This window comes from Rhinolophus ferrumequinum, chromosome 21 (assembly GCF_004115265.2).
Source record: "Rhinolophus ferrumequinum isolate MPI-CBG mRhiFer1 chromosome 21, mRhiFer1_v1.p, whole genome shotgun sequence".
Taxonomy (NCBI): domain Eukaryota; kingdom Metazoa; phylum Chordata; class Mammalia; order Chiroptera; family Rhinolophidae; genus Rhinolophus; species Rhinolophus ferrumequinum.
Genome location: NC_046304.1, coordinates 13,798,658 through 13,824,557, shown reverse-complemented (window position 1 = coordinate 13,824,557; position 25,900 = coordinate 13,798,658). Strand labels below are relative to the sequence as shown.

Sequence of the window (25,900 nt, the reverse complement as noted above, 5' to 3'; positions counted from 1 at the left end):
TTGCTGGGTGGCACGTGCTGTGGCCAGAAACTGGGTAAGAAGAGCTCAGTAGGCCAAGGAGGGACAACCCAGATGTCCTATGGTTCCTGACCGTGAAACGCTAAGTTCTAGGGAGAAAATGATTATGTCTTTTGGAGTCATGATCCCTAGAAGGGTGCTGGTTGGGGCTAGTGTGACCACTGTGACATTGGATGAGTTCCTTGGGGGTGTGGTTGGATATGTCAAGCCTGGGTCGCTGATGGCTGGTTTCTATAGCAAAATATGTCTTCGTTTAGAAAATATCAGGTGCTTCCTTCACTGTAACCCTCCACTTAGATGTAATACATAGTCCAATGAGAGCGATCTTAAAAGCCACCAAGCATTAGGTACAAACAAAGCCTCCAACTTAACCATAAACTCAACAGCTACAAGATGGTGTCAGTGGGGAACGTACTGGGTAGCAGGCAGGAGAACCTGAATTCCTGGCCTGGCCCTGCCCCTGAGGTGCTGTGTGACCTGGGCCAGCTCTGCAGCTCTGCATCTGTAAAGTGCGGGTGCTGGACTTCCCCTCCAGGGCTCCTTTCAGCTCTAAACATTCCAGGAGGCTCCTAACTGGCCTTGTCAGGCCCTCTCGGCAGTAGTGCCCAGGCCCATTCCCTGATGAGTAGAGTAGTGGGGAGACAGTAGGTGGGTGGCTCGGTGAGTGTTAAACAGCCCTAGGGGAGGAGTAGCAATCTTGTATCCCAGAGGCCCCAGAGCGATGCATATCCAGGTCCACAGAAAGACTGGCATCGTAGGCCTGATACAAGGGATGATGGATGGTATTCGGTCAGCCAGCAGCAGAAGGTGAGCAGGCCCTCAGCTCCATGAGCTGGAGGTAAAGCCTTCCTGGCACTGGACAAGAAGGTTCTCTACTCTGAAGTCCCATGGATCCAGCAGAAACAGAGGCCCTGCAGTAGGAAGAAAGGCTTTCCTGATGGCCCTGGAGGTTGTGCTTACAGGGGTGTATCCAGGTTTTGGTCAGGGTGAGAATCAGACTGGGGTCCAGGCCAGGGTTGTGGTGCCTCTGGGTGGGGTTCAGCCTGGTACCTAGTCTGGGGCCCAGTGGGGGTGACATAGATGCAAAAACTGTGTCTGCACCACAGGTCACTGGGGATAAGAATTAGCATGCAGGGTACCGTCATTAGAAGTCAAAAAGCAAAATCAATAACCAGGACATTTACCCAAAGAAGTCCTTTGTGGCCTCTGTGGGCCCTGGTGGGAGGCATGTACCACAGTGAGGGGAAGTAGGGCAGAGACTTGTGGCTCCCAGCTTGCCTCAGTGACTCTGAAAGGAGCAATCTTGGCTGTGTGTGCGTGTGCGTGTGCGTGCGTGTGTGTGTGTGTGTGTGTGTGTGTTTTCTCAATGCCTCTCAGGGGACAAGCCCATTGTTGCCAGAGTGAAGATCTGAAGGCTGAGTGTTGAGAGCAGGGGGCAGGGGAGAGGCCCAGAGAAAGCCTATCTGAGAGGTGGGGGACGGTAAGCAGCTGGAGAGACGGGGACAGGGGGGAGAGAGAGAGAGAGAGAGAGAGAGAGAGAGCACAAAAAAGCCAGGGAAAAGGTGAGGAAGCACAGAGGGAGAGAGAGAGCAAGAGACTCAGGGAGGATGGGAGAGAGGGACACACACACACACACACTGGGAGAGAACCAGAGCTGACAGAGACACAGTGACCCAGAAGGACAGAGAGAAGACCAGCGAGAACAAGAAAGACCTGCATGGGTAGAGAGGTCCTGAGGGGCAGGACGCAGAAAAAGAAAGAGAAACCCAGAGAGAGAGAAAGAGAGACAGATGCTGGGATAAAGAGAGAGGGGGAGCAGAGAGTATGGGAGCACGATGAAGGCCCCCCCAGAGAGAGGGATGGGCATGGCTGAGAGTGCCAAGAGCCTGAGAGAGACAGAGAAATACAGGGACCAAGAGGGACAGAGATCAATGGAAAGAGATGGGGTGCGATCAGATCTGAGTGGGATGGGGTCAGACACCAAGCACAGAGAACATGGTAGGAGTCTGAGAGGAAGGTACATTGACTAGAAAGACAAAAGACTATAAGAGGCAAAGATGGCGGAGGGTTATGCACAAAACTAGAAAGAGAAGAAAGAGACTGAGGGTGGTGCAGAAATAGGCATGCTCAGACCTCAAGCCTGGGGGGCCCTCGGGGTTCTGACAGACTCACATACACCCCTGGGATAGGGCTTACACATCGTAGAAAAGATGGGAGCGAGGATATGTTAGCAACTGCTGAGCACCTGCTGCATCCCAGGCACTGGACCAGGAGCCCTGGCTCACTCATCTTCCTGTGTCGCTTATTTACTGTTGTGTTTTTTCACAAGACTGGTTCCTACAGGATGGAGGTCATGTCTCACATTGCACACGGACAGGAATCCATTCGATGTAGAATGAATGTTAGAATGAACAAGTGGACAACTATATGCTTGGTTAACTGAGCCAGATTCCTAGGCATGCAAGTGGGCTGCAGGCTGACTCTGACGGCCCCACTCTGGAGCTGGGACAGAGTGTGGTAGGGCCAGACCACAGCCTAACTGGAACCGAGAGTGAGTCTGGGGGAATAACAACACCACATGCCCTGGTGGGGGTGGTGATGGTGAACCATCATCTTCAGGTGCTGTGCTCTTACTGTGTGCTAGTCATGCTTGTAAACACTTAACCTTTGTTATATCATTTAGTCTTTACACCAATCCTATGATGTAGGCACGACAATGATATCATTTTATAGATGAGGAAACTGAGGCTCAGAAAGCATAAGTTATTGTCTAAGGGCAGATAAGTAGCAGATGGTGCACCCAGGATTGAAAAAGGCAATCTAACACCAGAGCTGAGCTCTTGCCCTTTTTGTGATCCTGCTTTTCCCAGAGTAATACTACCTCATATTGGTTTACAGCATTTTGGCATATGTAGCTTTTGCAAATTTACTATATCATTGTCCTCATGACAGCTTGCTAGAAAGAGTTGTAGAACCAGAGTTGTTATTCCCATTTAAGACATAAAACAAGAAGAGTTAAGGGACATGTGCAAAAGGCACAGGCTCACATGTGGCAGAGTCTGGACTGGAACCCAGTCAGGGCTCTGCCCAGATCACAGGGCTGCTTAGAGGTGTACACTGGTGCCTGTCTGGGAGTGAGTGGTGCCTGGCTAGAGTGGGGGGCAGCCAATACAGGATGCCCAGGGCAGGCCATCAGGAGGACAAGATTTAAGGACTCTTGAAATAGTAGGTCTGGGTTTAAATCCTGGTTCTAGACAGGGACATTGGGCAAGTTACTGAACTACTCCATGCCTCACTTTCCTTCTCTCCTAAATGGAAATAATACCAGTTGTACCTTTTTAGTATTGTTATGAGAATTGCGAATTAATATTTATAAAAATCTCAGTGCATAGTAAGCATTTGATGTGTTGTTAAATAAATCAGGTAAGTCAGGAACAATAAAAATAATAATAATAATTAATAATAAATAACCCAGGTCCCAGCCAGAAGTGGGGTTTAGATCACTAAGCTCTGGAGTGGTTCAGAACGTTGGACAGCTCCCCAAGCTTCAGCTCCATCATATTGGTTCCACCTGCTCCGTAAAATTCTTCAGAGTGAAATGGTCTCCTCTTTTTATTCTTGGTTATCATGCGCTTGAGGATTCGCCTCACCACCATTTAATGTCTATTCTATGCGGGAAGACACAAGGCTCTTCACCAAGAAGGCCCATGTCTTCAACAAGGGGTGGGGAGCATTCTTGTGGGTTTGCTCTTGAGGACATGGCCCTTTCTTGGAGGAGAGAAAACAGCAGAGGTGTGGGACCCAGGGGCTTGTGTCCTGTGTGGTTAGGGAATATGGCTGCACCAATTCCTCCCAGGGTAATCTAAGCTCAGACTGGGAAAGAGCAAGGAGAGAGACAGGGTTGAGGGGAGGATTGGGGGTGGGAAATGGAGGCATTAAGAGGTTCCTAAGGTTGCAATGTGGGTTCCGCAGAGCTCAAGGCTTGCTTAGAGCCAGCAGAAGTCTTCTGCTCTTCCAGTTACTCCACAGTGGCTCGTGTCCCACTCAAATCCCGGTCCACTTAAATACTGATGGCAACTCACTTCTCATGTGAAGAAATAACCATAGTGTCTCTCATCTATGAACATCCCCTATGCAGCAAGACCGTCACACCCCCTATATCACTTAGTCCTCATAACAACTCTGTGAGTTAGACATTTCCAGTCCCATTTTATTGATGGTAAAACTGAAACTCAGAGAAGGCAAGTAACTTACCCAAAGAAAAACTGCTAATAGTGGCGAATTGGTTGTTTGTTTGTGTTTCCCCCCAAATGCACTTCCTTTCAAGAAATGTTGCCTTTAGGGCTAGGAATGGAGCCTTCTATGGGTTGTCTCACTACTGTCCCCTTGTTAACTTTCTTTTGGTTTAACATGTGGAGGCCCAGTAGGGTACAACAACAACACTCTCTTGCAGTGAAAAATTCCAAAATGTCTCATACCTGTCATTACTACAGACACCTCAGCTCAAATGATGAAATAAGTACTCCCTCAGATATAAGCTCCTGTTAGGACTACTATACCCAACCATGCCAGCTCATGCCCATCTCTGCTCCTTCCCACAGAGGAGATAGCTGAAGGGAAGAGTGCCATCCTCATTGGGATGAGCCAGTGGAATTCAAATGACCTGGTGGAGCAGATGGAGACCATGGGAAAGCTGGAGGAGCATCAAGGTAAGATTCTGCTTCTCTCTTGATCAGGTTGTGTACATATGTGTGTTGCAGGATGGGTTGAAGTGCTAGCAATTTGGGGCTAGGACTTGGGTCTTCCATGAAGAGTCATCTATCTGTCTGGGCACCTCCCCTCCCTGAGCCTGTGACCCCTGAATTCTGTCACCTGCAGGAACCCTCATGAGGACTTCTGTGGGGTTTTCTGTGGCAGAAAAGCTCCAGGGTACTTCAACAAAGCATCCCTTGTCCATAGGATGACCACCCAGGAGCACCGGTAAACAAGGGCAGGTGGCAGGGTCCAAGCTCCTTGGACTGGCAGGCCTGTGGTGTTGGAATCTGCTGGTTAAGGAAGGGTGACGAGTGGAGGAGCCTTTGAGATGGGACAGGGCAGAGGGGCAGCAGTGGAGATGGTAACTTTTTTGGCTGGGTTGTGGAAGAAGGAGCATGTGGCTGAGAATGAATCCAGGAGGCTTTTTGTGGAGAGGAGTTTTGACCAAGAGCTTAATCAGCAGACAAAGCAGGCATATCCTTTCAGACATCACATCCATCTCTCTGTTTGACCACATTGCATCACTCACAGAATGTTTGCTAAGCACCTGTGTACAAAATGCTTGCTAGGAGGGACCAAAGGTGACTCAACTGCGGCCTCCGTATTATGACATGTGACACAGTATAAGTCTAGACATAAGGGAGTCCGGCTTACACTGAGGATTGTTGGGCCCAGAGGGGAAAGGCAGGACTTTTAGGTGGCAGGAGAAGGAGAGCTCGAGGAAGGGTTCTTGACAGTGAAGCTATGGAGCCAGGCTCTGAAAGGCAAATGGAGGATGTCGCTGAGGTTGTAACATCTGAGATGACATGAGAAACCGAGGCTCAGAGGAGGTGCACCTGACTAACGTGTCACTGGAATGAGGAACAGAGCTGGGGCTCGAATGCTCCCCGGGATCCAGGGTGCTAACCTCTGGACCTGTTATCCTGAGGCCAGTGTTTTCTATTCCCCCGCCCCTCCCTACGTATCAGTGTTCCAACTTCCCCTCTTCCTCCTCGCCTTTCTTCCTCTCCTGGCCCTTCATGCCTCAGGCATGGTCTGGGCCAGAGCTCCGTGACGGGCTAAGGCCGTGCTGTCAGGTGTTCAGTGAGATGGTTCTGGCCCAGCCCAAGAGAATGACACATCTTGATACTGGCTGTCTTGCCTGTCACTCTGCTCCTTTCCTCCTTGGAAAGGAGCCCTCTCCGTGCCAATGTGCCCATCCTGAGAAATGGACAGGCCTGGAATGACTGTTCCATTTTACAAGTGAAGAAACCCAAGGCTCAGAGAAGCCATGTCTTGCCCAGGGCCCTCCAAGGTGGTAGTGGCAGCATACTCAGATCCCTGGTCTCTTGATTCCCAGACCAGGGCGTTATCTGCCAGATTGGACTGCGGCCAGGGACAGTCCTAGGCCCCTGCGAAGTTCGGTCCAAGACACCCAGAGTCTTAAAGGAAAGCCCCCCATTCCCCATGGGCCTCTGTCACATTCATAGGAATGGCAGGATCTGAGTCTGGTCGCCAGGGCCAGTCCAAGGACCATTTCCCAGTCTTCACAGACACACATTTGCAGATGCATCCTTGTCTGCTCTTTCCTTCACCGCAGGAACATGGAGGGGGCCCAGAAGGAGTCATGGGTTCCAGGTGCTTCCTTAGGACAATGCTTGGTGGCCGTGAATAGACAAACACAGACTTATACTCACCACCCACCTGGTCATCCATTTCCCACTGGCACCCTCACTCGTCTGCCAGAGAATGTGTGACTTAGACAGAGTGTGAGCTAAGGAGGGGCGAGCAAGAGTCAGTGTGCCTGGGAGGGCGGAGGAGAAGGGAGCAGAGGGCGATTGATGGGAGAGGCTGAAAGCGCAGCTTTGGAATCTAAGAGGTCTGGGTTTGGACGTCGGCCCTGCCAGTCTGTGGCTTTGTGGCCAGGGAAAGTCACGTCCCCTCTCTGAGCCTCAGTTTCTTCATCTAGAGAGTGGGGCTAATACAAAAGTTGTGAGGATTAAAGAGCTAATGCTTGCAAACAGGCTATTAGAATGCATGCAAGAGGAAGAGAAGAGTAAAGTATACGAGTGTACAAATACAACTTAAACGCTCCCTGGTGCTCACGACAGGTGGAATTACAGACAGTGCTTGCCTGGGTCCGAGAATTGATGCTGTTACCGCCCAGTACAGAATGGGGAGCAGGAGGGAGAGAGAGAAGAGAAGGCGAGGAAGAGAAAACCAGCCGTGTTTCCAGCTCCTTCTGAGTCCCATTCCCCAGTGACTTCATAATGTGAATTCCCACAGCACGACAGAACACACATTAATTTCACTCATTTCAACAGTCATTTATGGAGCCACGATAGGAGCTCAACCTTGTGCTAGATGGGGGGGAAATAAACAGGAGCTGGTGTTGTCACTTTTTTTTAGGAGCTGGCAGCGGTGAGAAGAGATGGTGCAATAAGATAGGCTGAGTAAGGGGCCTTAGGAGAGAGGGTCTGGGTCTATCTGGGGAGAGGAAGGTCTGAAAACACTTCCTGGAAAAGGCTGCAATCAAAACTGGTGGTGTCGATGGAGCTCTATTCCTGCCTCCTTCAAGTTTCCTGCCCTTAAATGCAGGGCTCATGCTACAGACCCCTCCTCCCCCGGTTCTCAGGGCTTATGCCCTGGTCCGTCACAGCTATCTGAGGTGATGACCCCCAAGTCTATCTCCTGGGCTCCAGACTTAGATTTTTCAGGAGCCTCCCAAAGTATGTTCTGAAGACTATACTTCAAGTTCCAAATGGAGCTGATCTTTTTCCTCCTAAACCGTAATTATGTTTTAGTCCATGTTTTGTCTTCTTAGCTGTTTAAAGCATGTATTGCACTGGCACTTTCAGAACGGTCTGTTTGCTCCCGTTCTTGAGGGTACTAATTCTGGGGTGTTTGTGTGCACGTGTGAGTGCAAGCTAAATGTACCTCACGAGTTCTGTTTCTTCATTTTTTAATTGTAAACTCATCTCGGTCACTTCCACCTTTTCTGTGGCAATCTTGTGTACCCTTGGTTGTGAAAATGTCTTTATAGAGACTGGTCTTGTGTATCTGCTGGGCCTGAGTGTTTCACTAATCTTGGGCATTTTATATGCTCAATTTATAGGTTAGTGTTTCCATTCTACATGAGTGGTATAAATTTAGACCCCACACCAATATGTGGCAGAGGCTTAGGGTTTTAATTACTCATGTGTGATTTTTTTCTTTCTCACTGTGTGAATGGTTTCTTTGCTGCTTCTCCAAAGGAGTGTTTTGTTTTCTAAAATGCCTTTATGGATGGAGGAACCCTCCAAGGACCCCTATAGTACAGGGCACCCCACTTCCTCTCCTCACCTTACAGGCTGAGGCCAAGTCTGTGGAGTTGACAATAAGATTTTCAGCCTCTAGTCCTGGAGCTTCTATCCATCTGAATCTTCCATGGGTCTCCTCCAGGTCAGCTTCTGCTTTCGTCTCTAGATGGTAGTTCCCTCGTTGTTTCTTGTGTTTGTGTATGATCCATTCTTTATTTAGAGTTTGGTTACATGTGTACATTTTTGGTAATCTATTGTCCAATATATAGGCATTTTAATGGAAAGGGATCCTCCGACATGAGCTCAGTTCACCTTATGAACATTATTATTTTTATAATTGCTTATCTTGTTATTTTTATTTAGATTTTTTTAATTTAGTAAAATATACATAATATAAAAATTACCATTTTAACATTTTCAAGTGTACAGTTTATGGTATTAAGCACATTCAGATTCTTGGGCAATCATTATCACCACCCATCTCCAGAACTTTTCCATCATCCCAAACGAAACTCTATACTCACTAAACATGAACTCGCCCATCCCTTCCCTCCCCTCACCCCTGGCACCTGCCATTCGACTTTGTGTCGCCATGAATTTGACTACTTTAGGAACCTCATATAAGTGGACTCATACAGTATTTGTCTTTTTATGTTTGGTTTGTTTCACTGAGCATAAAGTCCTCCAGGTTCATCCATGTTGCAGCATGTGTCAGAAGTTCCTTCCTTTTTAAGGATGAACAATGTTCCATTGTATGTACATACCTCACTTTGTTTATCCTTTCTTTCTTCTACTGGTGTACATATTCCCACCTTTAGCTGTTGTGAATAATGCTGCTATAAACATTGGGGTACAAATAACCGCCTTATTTCTTGGATACATTCTCATTTTAACCAAACAAACAAACAAACAAACGAACAAACAAACAAACAAACAAACAGACAGACAGACAAAGTCTCCCTTCTCTACTTCCATTTGCAGAACTTACTGCAGAGTTTATCGATGTGGAGGCTATCTCTGTAAAGATAGATCATATTAGGTGTTATTACTGCCACTTAATTTGTTTTTCATTGAATAGTGGCTGTTGGAGAGCTTTTTACATGAGTATATATAGATTCAACTCATTCTTTTTACCTGTATTATAGTGTCCTCTACAATAGATTGACAATAATTTATTGATTCTGTAATAATAGACATTGGAATTTTTCATCATTAAAAAGAAGCTACATGGATTGAAAAGTATAAGCATTGACAATTGAAATGCATACTGCTCAACAGTTTTCCAAAAAGAGTGCAAATTTAGATTCATGCCATCTGTAGATTAGGTTAGCCATTTCCCTGCAATGTTACCAGACTTGATATTATCAAACTTTAAAATTTTACCTGATTGATGGGTGAAGACATTCTCTAGTTGTTTCGTTTTGTCCTTACTTGATTGCTAGTGAGATTGATCATCTTCTCATAAATGTGTTGACCAACACTATTTTCATTTTTCTGAATTCCTTAAGCATGCTTTTTGCTTATCTTCTATTGGACGATTTATTTTTTTCTTATTGGATTTTAGGAGTTCTTTACAGATATTCTGGACATTAATTATTTGTCTGCTATATATTTGAAATGTTTGATTCTTGAATCATGCCACATGACTGAATTTTACTAGTCCTAATAGTTTGTCAGTTGACTCTTGGATTTTCTAGGTAGCGTGTCAAATCATTTACAAATCTTAATGGTTATATCTTTGTCAATATTTACACCAATTGCTTCATTTTTCTTATTAAACTGCATTGCACAGGATCTCCAGATAGATGCTGACTTATAGCAGGCTTTCTCGTTTCATCCTGACTGTAATGCTGTAATCTCCTTCCCCTTCTCTCCTTCCCCTTACCTCCTCCTCATCATGCTTCTTCAGTTAAGTATATTGAGGTATGACTTACATTCCATAATTCACTCTTTGTACTTGTTTCTGCTTCTTAAATTCCATGACTTCCCTTTGGACTTACTTCCTCTTTTTGCTGGAATATCTCCTCAAGTAATTCTTTCAGATAAGAACTGTGATGGGAACTTTCCAAGTCCTTGCATTTCTAGACATATCTTGATTTCTCCTTTGAATGCCGGTTTGCCTGTACTCATAACCATGTTCCCAACTTTCTTTAAAGATATTCCTCGTGGCCTTCTTGCATTTAGAGTTGTTGGTGTGAAGTCTGAGGTACATTTGGGAGTCACCTGTTTTTCCCCTCTTCTTGAAGCTTTATGTTTTAAAATATTTGTTCTTTTTATGAAGTCACAACCAATGTTTGTGGCTCATGTTTTGTTGTTTATCATGCCTGCACCTGGTTTACTCTTTCTTCATTATTATGACTTTTTATTATTTATTCAGGTATTCCTTTTTCTACATTTTCTCCTTCCAAAACTTATGTTAGATAGATGCTGGACCACGTCTCAACTTGCCCTTCCCAATCTTATTTCTTGGTCTTTCCTGGGTTCTGGAATTATACCTTGGTTCTAACCTAACCATCAGCTCATCAACTTGCTCATTTTCAGTTGTTTCCATTCTTCTGGTCTGCTATTCTGTGGAGGGCTTTTTTTTTTTTTTTTTTTTTTAAACAATCATCTTTTCCTTTTCATGTGCTCTGATTCGTTCTTCTTCATGAAATTTGATATAGATTCACAGATGCCACGGAGTCATGGCTTTTTAAAGTCTCCATCTCTTTGTTCTTTTAACTATTGGAGTTTTCTGGTAGGTCAGAGGTGGATGGGAAAGACTACACATGCTTCAAATTGGATTCATTAGCCAAAGATCCATAAGTGAGGTTATAATACACAGCAAGAGCAAGCTTCATTCTAATTATCTAAAGAAGCACAGCTATCATTAACATTGTTCAAGTAAAGTAGGTCTTGCCAAATTGTTTTTTTTTAAAAAAAAAAAAACTGAAACATCATTCACATATTATGAAATTTACAGTTACAAAGTATACAGTTCAGTGGGTTTTTAGTACCTTCATGAAGTTGTACAATGAGCACCACCATCTAGTTCCAGAACATTTGTATCACCCTCAAAAGAAATCTCCTACCCATTAATAGTCATTCCCCATTTTCCTCTCCCTCAAGCCCCTGGAATTTCATATACACGGAATCAAACAATATATGACCCTTTGTGTCTGGTGTCTTTGGCTTAGTGTAATGTTTTTGAGTTTCATCCTTGTAGTATGAATCAGCACTTCATTCCATTTTATGACCGAATATTGCCCCCTTGAATGGATACACCACATATTATTTATTCATTTATCAGTTGATGGACATTTGAGTTGTTTCTATTTTTTTTACTACTATGAATAGTGCTGCTGTAAGTATTCATGTACAAATTTTTGTGTGAAATTTTCAAGTCTCTTGGGCATATATTTAGGAGTGGAATTGCTGTACCATATAATAAGTCTGTTTAACTTTTTGAAGAACTGACAAACTTTTTTCCAAAGTGGCTGCACCACTTTACAGTCCTACTAGTATTGTGTAACTTCCAATTTCTCCCCATTCTTGCCAACGCTTGTTATTGTCTTTTTTATGATAGCCATCCTAGTTGGTGTGAAGTAATATATAATTGTGATTTTGATTTGCAGTTCCCTGATGACTAACGATATTGGGCATATTTTCATATGCTTATTGTGCTTATTGGTCATTTGTTCATCTTCTTTGGAGAAATGTCTATGCAAATCTTTTGCCCATTTTTACATTGGGTTATTTATCTTTTTATTGTTGAATTATAAGTGTTCTTTATATATTCTAGATACTAGACCCCTATCATATATATGACTTATAAATATTTTCTCCCATTCTGTGAGTTGTCTTTTCACTTTCTTAATAGTGTCCTTTGGAGCACAAATTTAAAAAATTTTGATGAAGTTTATGTATTTTTATTGTTTGTGCTTTTGGTGTCATATCTAAGAAAACATTGCCTAATAAAGGTCATGAATATTTACTCCTATGTTTTCTCTTTACACTTACTTTTTGTGTATGGTGTTCAACTTCATTCTTTTGCATGTGAGTAACTAGATGTACTAGCATCATTTATTGAAAAGACTATTCTTTCCTTCACTGAATTGTCTTGGCATATAGATGATGTATTATAAAATTGTACACTTGAAACCTATGTAGCTTTGTTGACCATTGTCACCCCAATAAATTTTAATAAAAAAATCATAATCTAAGAAAAAGGAAAAAAAAAAGAAAAAGAAAGAAGTGGAAGTCTGGGGGTCCACCAATTTTATCCTTCTTTTGCAAGTTTGTTTTGGCTATTCTGCATTACTTGCATTTCTGTATGAATTTTAGAATCAGCTTATCAACTTCTGCAAAAAGTCAGTTGGGATTTTGATAGGGATTGTGTTGCATCTATAGGTCAATTTGGGGAGTATTGCCATCTTAACAATATTAGTTTTCTAACCCATGAACATGGGATGTTTTTCCATTTATTTAGTCTTCTTTAATTTCTTTCAATGATATTTTATAGGTTTCAATGTATAAGTCTTACATTTATTTTGTTAAATTTGTTCCTAAGTATTTTATTCTTCTTGATGCAACTGAATTATTTTCCTAATTTTATTTATGGATTGTTCATTACAAGTATATAGAAATGAAATTGATTTTTGTGTATTGATTTTGTATCCTGCACCCTTGCTGAACTCATTTATTAGTTTTGTTGTTGTTGTTGTTTTTGAGGGGATTCCTTAGGATTTTCTATATATATAAGATCATGACATCTCCAAATAGAGGTAGTTTTACTTCTTCTCTTCCAATCTGGCTGTGCTTTATTTCCTTTTCTTACCTAATTTCCCTGGCTAGATCCTCTGGCATAATATTGAATAGAAATGGGGAGAGCCAACATCTTGTCTTGTTCCTGATCTTAGGGGGCATGTTTTTAGTCTTTCATCATTCTATATGTGAGCTGTGGGTTTCTCGTAATTATCCTTTATCTGGTTGAGGAAGTACTCTCTTCTTCTGAGTTTGTTAAATGCTTATATCGTGAAAGGCTGTCAGATTTTGCCAAATGCTTTCTCTGCATCTATTGAGATGATCGTGGCCTTTTTTTTGGTCCTTTGTTCTGTTAATATGATGTATTACATTGATTGATTTTCATATGTCGAACAACTTTGCATTCCTGGGATAAATTCCAGGATGTCACTAATCTTTTATGCTCAGGGTTTACATATCTCTTCCAGAATAATTTATACTAACAGTCTATGAGCTGTCACTTAAGTGACTATTTACATTCAGGGCTCTTCTTGTTTTTGAAACTTAATGTCATCGAGGCCACATACTCATTGAGAGAAAGGATCCAGTCAAGCCTAGTTGTCCTTGGTCAGTTTCTCTGTCTTCAGCTCTCCAGAGAGCTATTTTTCCTTACCATTCACCCCCTGACTCTAGTTTATGTCCTTGTATCCAGTGATGTGGTTCTCGAAGAGTGGACCCTGGGCCAACAGCATCAGCACCACTAGGAAATTTGTCAGAAATGTAAATTTTGGAGCCCTGTCCGTGACTTACTGAATCAGATACTCTGGGGGTAGGGCTCAGTATCTGTGTTTTAGCTAGCCTTTAGGTGATTCTGGTGCTTGCTAAAATTTGAGAACCATTAATTATTATGATACTACGTTGGTTCAAGGAATCCCCAGATCCATGTCCCCAGACTCTCCTTCCTTCAGTCATTGAGTTTGATACCTTTCTTCCACATTGTTGGTTTTCCTCTAATATTTGGTAATACTTGAATGTGTACTCCACTTTGTATTTGCAGTTCCCTCTTAGTCTATCTCTGAGTGATGTGATGAGTCTGTTTACTGCAACCTGCTGTTGTCTGATTATTGGGGAGGGTAGAAAATGCTGCTGGGTGAGTTGAGCCATTAGTTCCTGGTTTATTCCTCTTGAGTATGTTTGGCCTTCCAAGGTATCCTGTCCTTCAAACATTCATGCCTTCTTACACCTGGGGACAAATGCCTCTGGCTGGCACAAGAAGGGATTCGGGGGAGGTCCATAGCACCTGGCTTCTCTACCATGGAAGCCCAGACAGTGGCAAAAGCTTCCTTTGCTCCTGTATTTTCTACCTATGAGTCTGCTGTTCCTTCTGGGATGCCTGCATCTTTGACCACAAACCTTCTGTTGTAGGATTGAGGCTATGGTTTCCTCTCTCCTGAGTTGGCTTTATGAGCATTCGACCTTCACAGTCACACAAGGCTCCACATTTCACAGGGTCTCACAATTGAGTTTATGCTCTGCTATTGCCGCCTTGAAATGTTTAATAATTTTGAAATCATTAAAAGCTTAATAATTTTGAACAAGGGCCCCACATTTTCATTTTTCATGGACCCTGCAAATTATACAGCCAGTCCTGCCTCCCTCCATTGGATGTCTCTGCCTTCTGTCTTTTGGGGATGTCCTACAATTTCTGGTCTGCCAAGGACACCCCTTCTTATTTTATAATGCTACTGAAGATTAATTCATAGGCAATATGTAGTTTCATTTTCTAGGGATTTGGGGCAGAAAACAAAGGTTGGATCATGTTGCCAGTTTAACGTCTTTATCCAACCCTAGTGTAATGCTTCTAAAATATAAATCCAGTAATATAATTCTGCTGTGGTGTTAGCAACCAGGTCTTTATTGCCTGCAGAATGAAGTATAAATCCTCCAGCCTGGCATGGAAGGCAATCAGAGTGGTTCTTCCTTCTAATAATTATAATTGTCTAGGGACAGCAACTTCCTCATTGCTACAGGAATCAAACAGCCTTGGAATGGCTGTTTGATTCCTGTAGCAATGAGGAAGTTGCTACATGAGGGATATTATCAAGGGGCTGTCCAATTATTGCTAAATCTGGTGATCCCACGGTTAGCTCTGACTCTGGTATTTATTACTTCCGGACTACACCTCGCCTCCTTTTCTGTTCATCCTGTGTTCCAGCCAAATGCCCAGGGGCTGCTTGCTGACCCTCAAGCCCACGTAAGCTCTTCTGTTTCCTGCCTTCCCTTGCTTTCCTCCTGATTTCATCTCTAGCTCTCGCAATCCTGTGCACTTCCTCAGGGAGTCTCCCCGACACTCCCGCCTCTCCCAGACCAGCTCCCTCACATCCAGCACAGCTTAGTTGGACCATCCCCTGCAGCACTGACCCATCTGCTTCCAGTTGTGTATTTCTGAGTGTGTGCTTTGCCTCTCTTTCTGAACCTGCAGTAGTGAGGGGCTCATCGTGCATTCATGCATCCCTCCCTCACTAATGCATTCAGTACGCATGCTCTGATACTTACTCTGTGTCAGATCTTGTGCCAGTCAAAGTTGGGGACACAGTGATGACTCAGACATGACCGACTCCCAGACTCAAAGGTGGGGCAGTTACAGTCCAGTGAGCTAACTGCTCTCACAAGAGTGGAAACAAAGGACAGAGGGATCAAAGAGGACATGGAGCTTGAGCTGAGACATGAGGAGCTGAGGGGGCCTTTCGGGGTTCTGGACAGAACCAAGAGGGCGCAACAGGCAGAGGGAAGAGCAGGTGCAGAGATGTCGGGTGGGAGGGGTATGAGAAGGCAGGGGAATTTGGGGATCCACACAGAGTGCATCTTGACAGAAGTTGGGGTACAGGTGTTGACCATGGGATGGTGGAACAGGTGAGGAGGTCTGGGAGAAAAGGCGGAGTGGGGAAGCTGGAGATGAAGGCCTTGAATGCCAGGCTGAAGAGATGGGTTCTTCTCAGGGAGGCCCCTGGGGACCCATGGAATAGTGTAAGCAGGAGCGTGACAAGCCACTTTTTAGAAAGATCATTCTGGAAGCCAATGAGGAAGATTATAGGGGGGCCAGGGAATGAGTATAGAGGGATTGTGACGGGCTAGATGAGAGGTTATAAGGGTGAACCTTGGCCCTGCAACTCAGTAGAGGCTCAGGGTTTGGGGAACACCCTGAGCAGGGTGGGAGTGTGTGGGTCTCTCCTTGTCAGCCTTACTCCATGAGTTACCAGGCTGGGCCAGAGCCTGGTTGGAGCCCCCAAGGCCTATAAATCACGGTGCTTCAGCTGCTCCCATTCCTGCTCCATGGGGGCTGCAGACGCTTTCTGGAGTATCAGGAGGAGAATTCCCAATTCCTTCTTCACCAAGGCCCATCTGTCTGAATTGCTCCCCCAGCAGCCACCTAACCTTCCCCTTAGAGGCAAGAAGACACGCCTGTTTCAGGTGTTTAGCGAAAGCGCTTCTGATCTTGGCTACCTCTTGCTCTTGGGCATTTCAATTTGTTGGAAAGGGGATTGGGAAGAGGAAACAGAATCGCTCAGGAAACCGTTGAAGGAGATGATGTGGCTCAGATTTACAGGGTGCGGGGTTTGGGACAGGCACGATTCGTGGTTGAGCCGGGGACAGGCTACCAAGGCCCTGCCTTCCTGGTTCCCAGCCCTCTCTGTGTAGCCATCCAGGCAGCTTCTGCATATGAAGAAAGCTCCAGCGGAGGCAAGGCTGTGGGGCCCAGGGGCCCTGGAAAACTCTAGGCCAAGTGGGGTCTCATTTAGGCAGTGGCTGAGCCAGCTGCAAATGTGGTTAATCACCCTCATCCTGGGAGTCTGCTAATCAGGAAGCCGGGGTTCACAGCTGACTCCTCCGCTCACTCGCTCACTCGCTGCCGACTGGGCAGGGGAGGCCAGCTCCCTGCTGTGCTGGCTCCGTACTCACCTTGTCAACCAGCAAGCTCCTTCTTGCGCAGGCTGGTGGCCTCACCAGCCCCCTGCCCCTTGGATGCCTGGCTCAGGCTTCACTGCAGAAGAGACTAAGTCTGAGGAAACATGGGTTAGCCAAAGCCTCTGGATGCTTCTCCCCAGCACCCTTTGCAAATAGCCCCTTCTCCACGGCCCCTGCTCCCCCTCCTCAGTTCCTGACTTGTCACAGCCTTTGTCTGCCTTGATGACTCCCCACTTCAGGGAGTACTACCCTCACCACCTGGACCATCCCAGGAAGCTTCTGCTCTAGAAAGCCTCCCCAAACCCTAGAGAGGGCAGAGGTGAGGTCAAGAGAGGAACCCTCTGCAGAGTTGGGGTGACAAAGGGACCAGATCTAAACATTGGGTAAGTGACTATCCTTTTGAGCCTCTGTTTCCTTATCTGGGAAGGGGACCTGTTCCGCACAGGTGTGAAATCATGATGATCTAATGAGTGCAAAACACTGGGCAAACCATAAAGCTTCTATGCGCCCAGTACAGCCTTTCCCACTTATACAACTGAGCCCGTGCTCAGGGGGTGGCTCTCACCTTCTTTTCTAACATTCTTCCTTCTATCTGTGTGGATACTCATGTGAATTCGGCTCACGAACATCTCAATGACACTCCCTCCTGGTTTTTTCCTCGGAGAACTGGGGTCCTTGGAGAAGTTGTGGACACAATTTTTTTGGGGGAACTCAGATTTGCTCAGGAAGCTGGGGCAGGGCAGGCCTGGTAGCTCTAGTAGTTCTCCTGGCATGGTCAAGTTCAGAAGGGTCCTACCAGGCAGCAGGATCCTGCTTCTAGATCCGAAAGCTAGAATTTTCAGGCTGAAGGCATGACCTCTACATCGCTTACTCATATCCCAGGCCGCAGTCCAGCCACTTTTGTGCCACCCCCCAGGCCCAAGACACTTCCTCCTGGGAAGTGGAAAGGCAGAACTGTGGGGCCTTTTAGCATGGTAGGGTACAGTCTTCCATTGGACAGATGGGACTAATCGAGGCCAAAACAAACACACAGTGCAACAGAGCGAGGGCTAGGACTCCTGACACCAAGAGTCTCTCCCTGGCTGCAGAGCCTTGGGGGCTCAGACAGAGCTGCTGACTGACTGGATGGGGTCCAGGTGGCTGGGGTCTGGGGACTCCACTTCTCATACCCCAACCTCAGTGTGGGGACAGGGAGCTTTCTAGCTCCCGGGAGTTTAGGCTTACGTCCCTTTGAGCCTCCCAGTCAGGTGGGGTGGGCTCAAGGAGAGCATGCAAGAGGGAAGGGCACTAGCCTTTGCTGAACCTGACCCTCTGCTGGTCCTTGGAGCCCAGAGCTGACCTTTGAGGACAGAGGTCCTGAAAACTGAGGTTTCTGGGGAAGAATTGAAGCCTCATGGAAGGGGTGGCCCCGGGTTGGTTCTCATCCCAGCTTGCAGGATACAGTGAACTTGACAGAGGAAGGTAGAAGAACAGGTAAAGGTATGCAGGCTGTGCCATGAGTGCAGATCCACAAACAGTGATTTGGCTGGTGGATAGTGAGCAGGAAGGGGTAGGGAAATGCTGGGGAGGGGGGCAGGGGCCACTTTATGGAGAAGCTTGTTTTCCAGGCTCAGAATTTGATGATCAGGAACAACTAGAGGGTCTTAAGCAAGAGAGGGGCCTAGGCCAGCTGGCTTTAGAAAAATTAACCGGCTGAAACCGGAGGCAGAGAAATTCAACAGATCAATGTACATGCTGGGGTGGTGAGTATCTACTGAGAACAGTACTTAACCTTCCGCTGCGGGCGGGTGTGCAAATCAGAAGACACACCTCACTGGAAAGCAATCAGGCAATAACATCAGGAGCCTTAAAGGTTCCTACCCTTCGGCCCAGAATCCTCCTTCTGTGGATGTATTTTAAGGAAATCATCGAAAATGCAGAAAGGGCACCCACCACAGAGATGTTCGTTGCAGCGGTAATTACAAAGGTGACATTTTGAAACTTTCCACCAGTGGGATAATTTCAAAGTCAACCATGATGTATCCTCTGAATAGAAGCATGTATAGCGGTTGGACTGACGTCACAGAAGTGTTGTAACTTTACTGGGAACTATTTATGCTTTAATTTGAAGTACAGAAAGTGTATTTTGGGCTTCTTTATCACCTACGATGCCTTCCACGGGCCATTGATCTAGTTATTGGGAATACAGAGATAAATGACAAGTCCTGCCTGCAAAAAGCTGATATGATCTCAATAGGCCCCAAAATGCATATGGAAAAAAGGACTGGGAGGAATGACATAAAATGAGATCAGTGGTTTTCTGTCTCATGTGATGATAAGGAATCTTTTTCTTCTTTATGTTTGTTAGTGTTTCCCAAATTATCAATAAGGAGCTTGTATTACTTTCATAATTATAGAAACAAAGCCCCTCATTAAAAGGCAGAGCTATTGAGATAGTCCAGAAAGGTAGGATGGAGTTCTGCCTTCGGGTAGTATGGGTATGTGTTTGGGGCGGGGGTTCATTTATTTATTCATTCAACAAACATTGATTGAAAAGCACTGTTCTAGGCCTGGGGACGCACCAATGAACAACATAGAAATACCTTGCATTGTGGACTCTAGGTCTCGTGAAGAGGGAGAAAGTAGTGAGGAGAGAAGGAGGCAGACCCCACAGCACCCTGTGACTGACTGAATGTGGGGATAAGGGAGGGGAAAGGGTCAGGGCCGACTCCCAAGCAGGGGGCGCAGGTGGTACCTGCACTGAGGTGGGGACTTGGGAAGAGGGGCAGCTCCAGGAGCCTCACGTGGTCATGCGGGCTGTGCGCTACCTGAGGAGCATCCGGGGCCGATGTCCAGGAGGCAGCAGGCGATTTGGGTCAAGAACTCCAAAGGGAGGGCTAGACTAGAGACAGAGATTTGGCAGTCATCTGCACTGATATGTTCAATGCTGACTGTTAGAGGGGAAAGTAAGTGTACAGGGGGCAGGTGCTTTATGAAGGTGGGAGGAGAGGAGGTGCCAGGCAAGAAGGCTGAGGTGAAAGGTGGCCAGGCCATACCTCCCCAGGCAATGACCTCATGGCCCTATGCTTTGTCTTGCATAAAGAACCAAGAGCTATGTGTGGCAGGGGTGGGGTAGGACATGAGGGGGTGGGAGAGACCTCTGCCCACCCCAGCTCTGGGAGGGAGGCATTGAGACCAGGGGCAGAGGCAGCCACAAGTGGCTGTCGAGTGTCTGATCAACAGATACCGGGGAGTCTGCTCACGGTTCTCTCTTTTTCTCTTTCCTTGTTTTTTTTTTCCTTTTTTTCTTCCTTCCTTCCTTCCTTCCTTCCTTCCTTCCTTCCTTCCTTCCTTCCTTCCTTCCTTCCTTTCTTTCTTTTCTCTCTCTCTCTCTCTCTCTCTCTCTCTCTTTCTTTTTTTTTTTTTCTTCTGCAGGAGAAGGGAGTGCGCCGTGCACGTCCAGCACCCTCCAGGAGAAGCAGCGTGAGTTAAGCCTGCCCCCCCAAGCAGGCTTTCCTTCCCCTTGGCTAGGTCCAAGCTCTGGTCCACTCAGAGCTCAGAGGGTGGTAGGATCTTCACCACCACTCCACCCGATTGGAAGGCCCAGGGCCACTCTCTGCCCCATGAGTTGAGCCCTTGGTTCCTGACTTCCCACACACTGGGCAGCTCAGGCGTCAGAGCCAGAGCGAGGGCCTGAGGCTAGCGGGCTGGGAAGCTGAGCTCAGCCCAGCCCAGACAGGGTCATAGAAAGCCTTGTGTGCGTCATTGGCATGTGGGCAGAGAGAGACGAGGGCAGGAATGGGGAACAAACCCTCCTGAACCTTTGAGACCTTCCTCTTTGGGATGTGTTGACTGAAGTCCGAGGCCCTTCGCTCAGGGGTTAAGAGCCTTCCGTCCCATCACTCAGAGGCGATGCCTGCAGAACCCAGGGCCCTCCTAAGGCCCTGCCATCCTCCACAGCATATACACTTCTCCAGGGGCCCTTCTGCCTGTGTTTTCTCAGGGGGATGAGCACAGGATTGGACCCAGGAAAGACTTGGTAAAGATGTCAATTTGCTGACAAAGTAACCCCAGGACATTATTCCTGGAGGTTGTGGTGGACTTACCGGCGCTGTCTGAGCCAAATGTCTTTGCTTTGGGCAGTATTGAGTTTCACCTGAGGCTGGGGGCAGGGAGAGGAGTCTATGTGTATGTTTGGAGGTGACAGGAGAATGTATGCTCAGAACTTTCCTTACTTATCTCTCCTGCTGTTTTGATCTGTGATTGCCACTTTGGGGATGTAGGGGAGGAAAAATGATTTCCCTTCGACCCTTTCTAAGTTCTTCTAGCTGACTAACAATCAAACTGACATGAGGCAGGTCATGAAATAATAGAAAACATGACCAAATGTATTGCTTATGTGCCTGTGGGAGTTCCTTAAGAATGTGGGACCTGAGGACACAGAGGCAGCTGAGTCGTCTACGCCATTTTGGACTAAGGAGAGGGAGGCAGGGGTCTGGGATTTCCAAGGGAAGGGAGGCAATTCAAAGGTAGGTAAGGAGCAAACATGTGGTCAACAAATTCTTGCTGGGCCCCCCAGAACAATGGGACACAAAGGGGAGTCTTTTGTTTCTTAAAAATAACCAGCTTGAAACAATCGATATCCTAAGAGGCATATTTTGGGGTGGCAAGCTCTGCTTTTCCACAGGGGGCTCAGCCCACTCTGCCCAGCCCCTCCCCAGGTGCAAGCCTTCCTTGAGGCCTTCCTCCAAGCTCTTCCATCCTTCCAATGCACTAGGGGTCCCTGCAGTGCCAGCTTCTCATGGCCTGGCTGCAGCTCCAAGTAGGTGCCCAAGCCTGCTGAGAAGCTTTCTATGTGCATAACATCCAGCGGCATGAGTGTCTCTATCAGGGGCACCGCCCAGGCTCAGGCCACAAGTACAGTGGGCGAGGGCACGGCAGCGCAGACAGGGGGCACTTCTCTTTCCTGTGTCCTCAGAGAATGTAAGGAGCTGAGCTCAGCCAGGGGATGGGGGAGAAGCTGTGTTAAAATGTACCCTGGGATTTTAATTTATAGAGGTAACTGAGTGACAACATGGAGAGATCAATGCCATTGAAAACTTATTATGTACAGTTCCCCAGAGGAGGGGACATGCCACACCATGCAGGGCCACAGCAGAAGCAGAAGGTTTGATCAGGAGGTAGAAAGAGCGTGTGGAAAGCATGGGCCAGAGCCTTTATTGTGTTTTCAGAGGGAAATGAGGGCAGGGCATGAGACATGGCTTAGGACCGGCTAAGAGACCATCCCTGGAGCCCAGAGCTGCAGACGTCTTTAGGGCAGGGGGAATAGTGGTTAGGTGTGTGAGAGTTAGAGAAAAGAGGTGGGTGGGTTGGTTTGCATATGAAAGATGCAGGCCCTGTTTATTGTCTCCAGGAATTAGCATGCCCTGGGGAGGGGCAGGCTCCCCCTGGCCTGCTAGGCACCCCCAAGATGTCAAAACTTCATCGAATAAAAAAACATGATTAATAATAACAGGGATGTCAGGAACATGAGAGAAGAAAAGAGCCCAGATGGTTCCTTCTGGGCCTCTAAGAAGAAGACACCACGCTGCAGCCTCAAAGTGAAAAACACAGCCACCTGCCTGCCAGGGGGCTGTCCCCATGATGCCGGTCCACAGCTCTGTTTTCCACAGACACAGTTGAATTGGCCAGATGTTTGGTGTCTTCTGGAGCTGACTGAAAAATATGCATGTTTAAGTAGAGGCAAAGTTGTTGTTGTTTTTTTTTTCCACCATGGTTGTAAATTTTATGTTGTTTAAGGATATTGTTATTGAGTAAAGAATAACAGTAGGTGCATAGACAAATTCTGGAGCTGAAATGGTCATTGAAGTCAGTGAGTCCCAGTATAAACCCAACATTTCTGAGGAAGAACAGCAACACTCTTACGTGTTTTTCCGTAGCATTGAATGCATCCAGTTGGAAGGACTGCTTTTTATTTCACAGGTTACATCCTACCTAAAATTTGGGCATTCAAATACTTTTTCTTTCATGAAATGATGGTAGTGACTGATGGTGCTTTATTTATTTCTAATCTAAAATTGGCAAAATAAAAGTCTGACCCTGAATAAACACAGAATAATAGAAAAGCCTGATGTTTATAATGTGGTTTACCATTCACAGTCACTTCCATGTATATTATCTTTTTTAATATTTCCACTTGGTTTTCAAAACCTCACTAAAAGCAAGATGGGAGGTGGTAAAAATTGCCCTGGACCAGGAGTCAGAAAATCCTGGGACTGGTGCTGTGGCACCTGAGCTTTAAAGGTCTCGGGCCTGGGTTTGAGGCCCAGTTCCTTTATTTGCTTGCTGTGCCACGTTGCGCAAGTGATCTGACGTCTCTGAGTCTCAGGTTACTCAGCTGTGGAAAGACGACCATAATGGCTACTTACTGGGTTTGCTGACCTGGGAGCTGGGAAGGGCTATAGTCATTACAAGTGCCAAGATCCACACCTCACACGGAGGAAGCATGTACAGTGGTACTTCGGTTTTCAAATGCAATCTGTTCCAGAAGACGGTTCAAGTTCTGAAACGTTTGAAAACCGAGGCACGGTTTCCCCATAGAAAGTAATGCAAAATGGAGTAATCGGTTCCAGACCTCTAAAATCAACCCCTAAAACTAGAAATTTAGCATGAATTTTACTATGTGATGATGCCATAGATCCATAAAATTTATGGCGTTCATAAACCGAAATGTTCGTCAACGGAGACGTTCGAAAACTGAGGTACCACTATACTAATTCTCACTTATTATTGGCTTCGCGATGAGCCTCGGCATCTGGAACACCTGGTGTAGGTGTGGGGGATGAATGTCGTCATGGAGCTCAGTCTTTTTGACACTCTGCTGGTTCTGTGGCTGCCTCGGTTATCACTGTCACAGAGAGGTTTCCTTCTGAGTCTGAGTCCCAGAGAGTCGTCCTGAGCTGGCCACAGGGGTTGTGAGTGCAGGGAAGGAGGAGGCCTGTCTGGGCCATCTGCAGTGGCCTTGGTGGGGAGTGTCCTAGAATCCGCCCTGCATTGTGGCTGTCAGGTAGCCCCAGCTTTCATCCTGTAGTTGCACAGACAGCCTGGCAGCCTGCTGCACACTTGCTTGTGCGTGTTATTTAGAACCAGACCTGAGGAAGTCTAGGGAGCCGTTGTGTGTGTGTGGGGGGGCCGGGTGGGGGACAGAGGGGAGAGAGGGCCTTGGACAGGGGGTTGGGACACCCGAGCCCCTCCCACCGATTTGCTGGGCAGCCTCAGCTCGGGCCTGCGGCCTGTGTCCTGTCCTGTCTGTATGTGGAGACCCTTGTAATTCTGACATGGTAGTGGTCTCTGGTTTTCTGTTGCTGCCTCTTTGTCTCCTGGGTTCCTTGGTCTGTATGTCTTTCTGTTCTACCCTGTTCATGCTGCCCCATGGCACAGCCAATATCCACAGGGCACTTCCAGCACATCTGACCTCAGGGAAATCACCATCTGCTCCTCGAACCTCACTCCTGCTCCTTCGTCCAAAGCGAATGCTTCCAGTGTCCAGGAACTCGAGCTAGAAAGCTGGGGTCCAACTAGACTTCTCCGTCGCTGTCACCTTGCAGAGCCAGATCAGAGCCCTGAGAGTATCCATTCTACCACAAACAGAGCTCTCAGTGCTCCACCCCTCTCTGTCGCCCGTCCCTCCTCTACTGAGGCCACCATCTTCTCTCCCAGACTGGTCTGTCCTCTGTGTGCTGTCCTCCCTGCCTCCAGTCTCTCCCACACCAGTCCTTCCTCCAGAGGCTCAGAGAGTCCTCTACAGGAGGCACATTTGTTCTTGTGGTCCCCTGCTGGCCTCCTGTGATTTCTCTCCAGCAAAGGATGAGCCTTGCCTCTGCGAAACCCCCCTGCCCACTGCCCTACCGGCTCTCCCCCTTCCTGTCCACGCTGGCTTCTAGGAGTGTAGAGACCCTGTGAGTCGGACCCAGCCAGTGGAGAGTGTGTGACTTGACACATGTGACCCACCCTCGTGGTTGTCAGATGGCTTTCTCAGGGTCAGTGCCTGGCATCAGAGGTGGCGATGGAGGCAGCAGGTGGCTGCCCCAGGTATGGGGAGGGTCTGCCCATTGCCACGCCTGCTTATTAGTGTGGGGTGCTCAGGGGGACTCTGAACTCTCTCTTGTCCCCAGACCAAGAGCGGATACTGGTCCAGACTGAGTCCCAATCCCAGTTCCAGACTTGATCTTTATCCTCCTGAGTCACTACCCTAGCCACCATGGGAGCTCTGATTTGTCCCAGGCTGTGTCCTGATGCCAGCCCTGGTCCTGGACTGAGCTTGGTTCCTTGACCCCATGAACTGTCAGACAAATCTGTGTGGTCGTCCCAAAGGGACAGAGAGAGAAGGTGGGGGCACTCAGCATCACCCCACCCCATTGTGGGGACGTGGCTTCACCTCACGTCCCACTGTCTGGGGTCAGTGACTGGAGCCCTGAATGCCCAGCTCCCGAGGGGCTTCCTCTTCTGTGTCCCTCAGCCCTGCAGCCTCACACAGGCGTGGTTCACGAAGCCCCCTGCCCACAGCTGGCCTCCCCACTCCTCTGCCTGGTAACTGGTATCTTTTCCTGGCCTGTGTGGGCAGCTTGCTGAGCACAGCTGCAGACGGGCTATATTTAGCCGGTTTTAATGAGCTCAGGGTGGCAGACATCCGCCTTGGGAGCACTTTCCTTGCGTGTGTGCGTATGTCGATGCTTGGCGTGGTCTGTTCTAGGGCGTGTGTGCCTGTGCATTTGTGTGTGTGCATTAGGTGTATGTGGATGCGTTGGTACATTCACTGACACGAGGATAAGTGTGTGTCTGTGGGAGTCTCTCTGTGTAGTGTGTGTGCTCCGCTGGGGACGTGTACAGCTTCTGACACTTAATAGGGGTGCAAAATGGGCACACATTATTTCTTCATTCATCCATTTGTGTGAAAAGTATTTAATGAACATCTTTTATATGCCAGCAGTTTGATAGTCTCTGGGGACAAAATGGAGCAAACCCGAACCAAATCCCAGCCTTTAAGGGTCTTATAGTCTGAGGGATGGAGGTGGGGAAGACAAAAATCAATGAACTTCAAAACCAAACATGTAAGGATCAGTCCCAGGAAAGAGGGCCAGGGTGGAGGAGGGCCCGGGAAGAGGAGAATAAGAATGGAAAGC

General features: G+C 47.0%; 1 protein-coding gene across 2 annotated transcripts in view; it reads left to right on the top strand.

Moving 5' to 3' along the window:
- Positions 1-25,900, top strand: part of PITPNM3 (PITPNM family member 3) — an 86,946-nt gene that overhangs the window by 21,079 nt on the left and 39,967 nt on the right. Inside the window, exons 3-4 of one of the 2 annotated variants that reach the window (XM_033091007.1) lie at positions 4,620-4,727; positions 20,154-20,201. In XM_033091007.1, coding sequence (XP_032946898.1) covers positions 4,620-4,727; positions 20,154-20,201 — 156 coding nt within the window. The remainder of the gene's footprint in view (positions 1-4,619; positions 4,728-20,153; positions 20,202-25,900) is intronic. The other variant, XM_033091008.1, reaches the window with a different exon arrangement.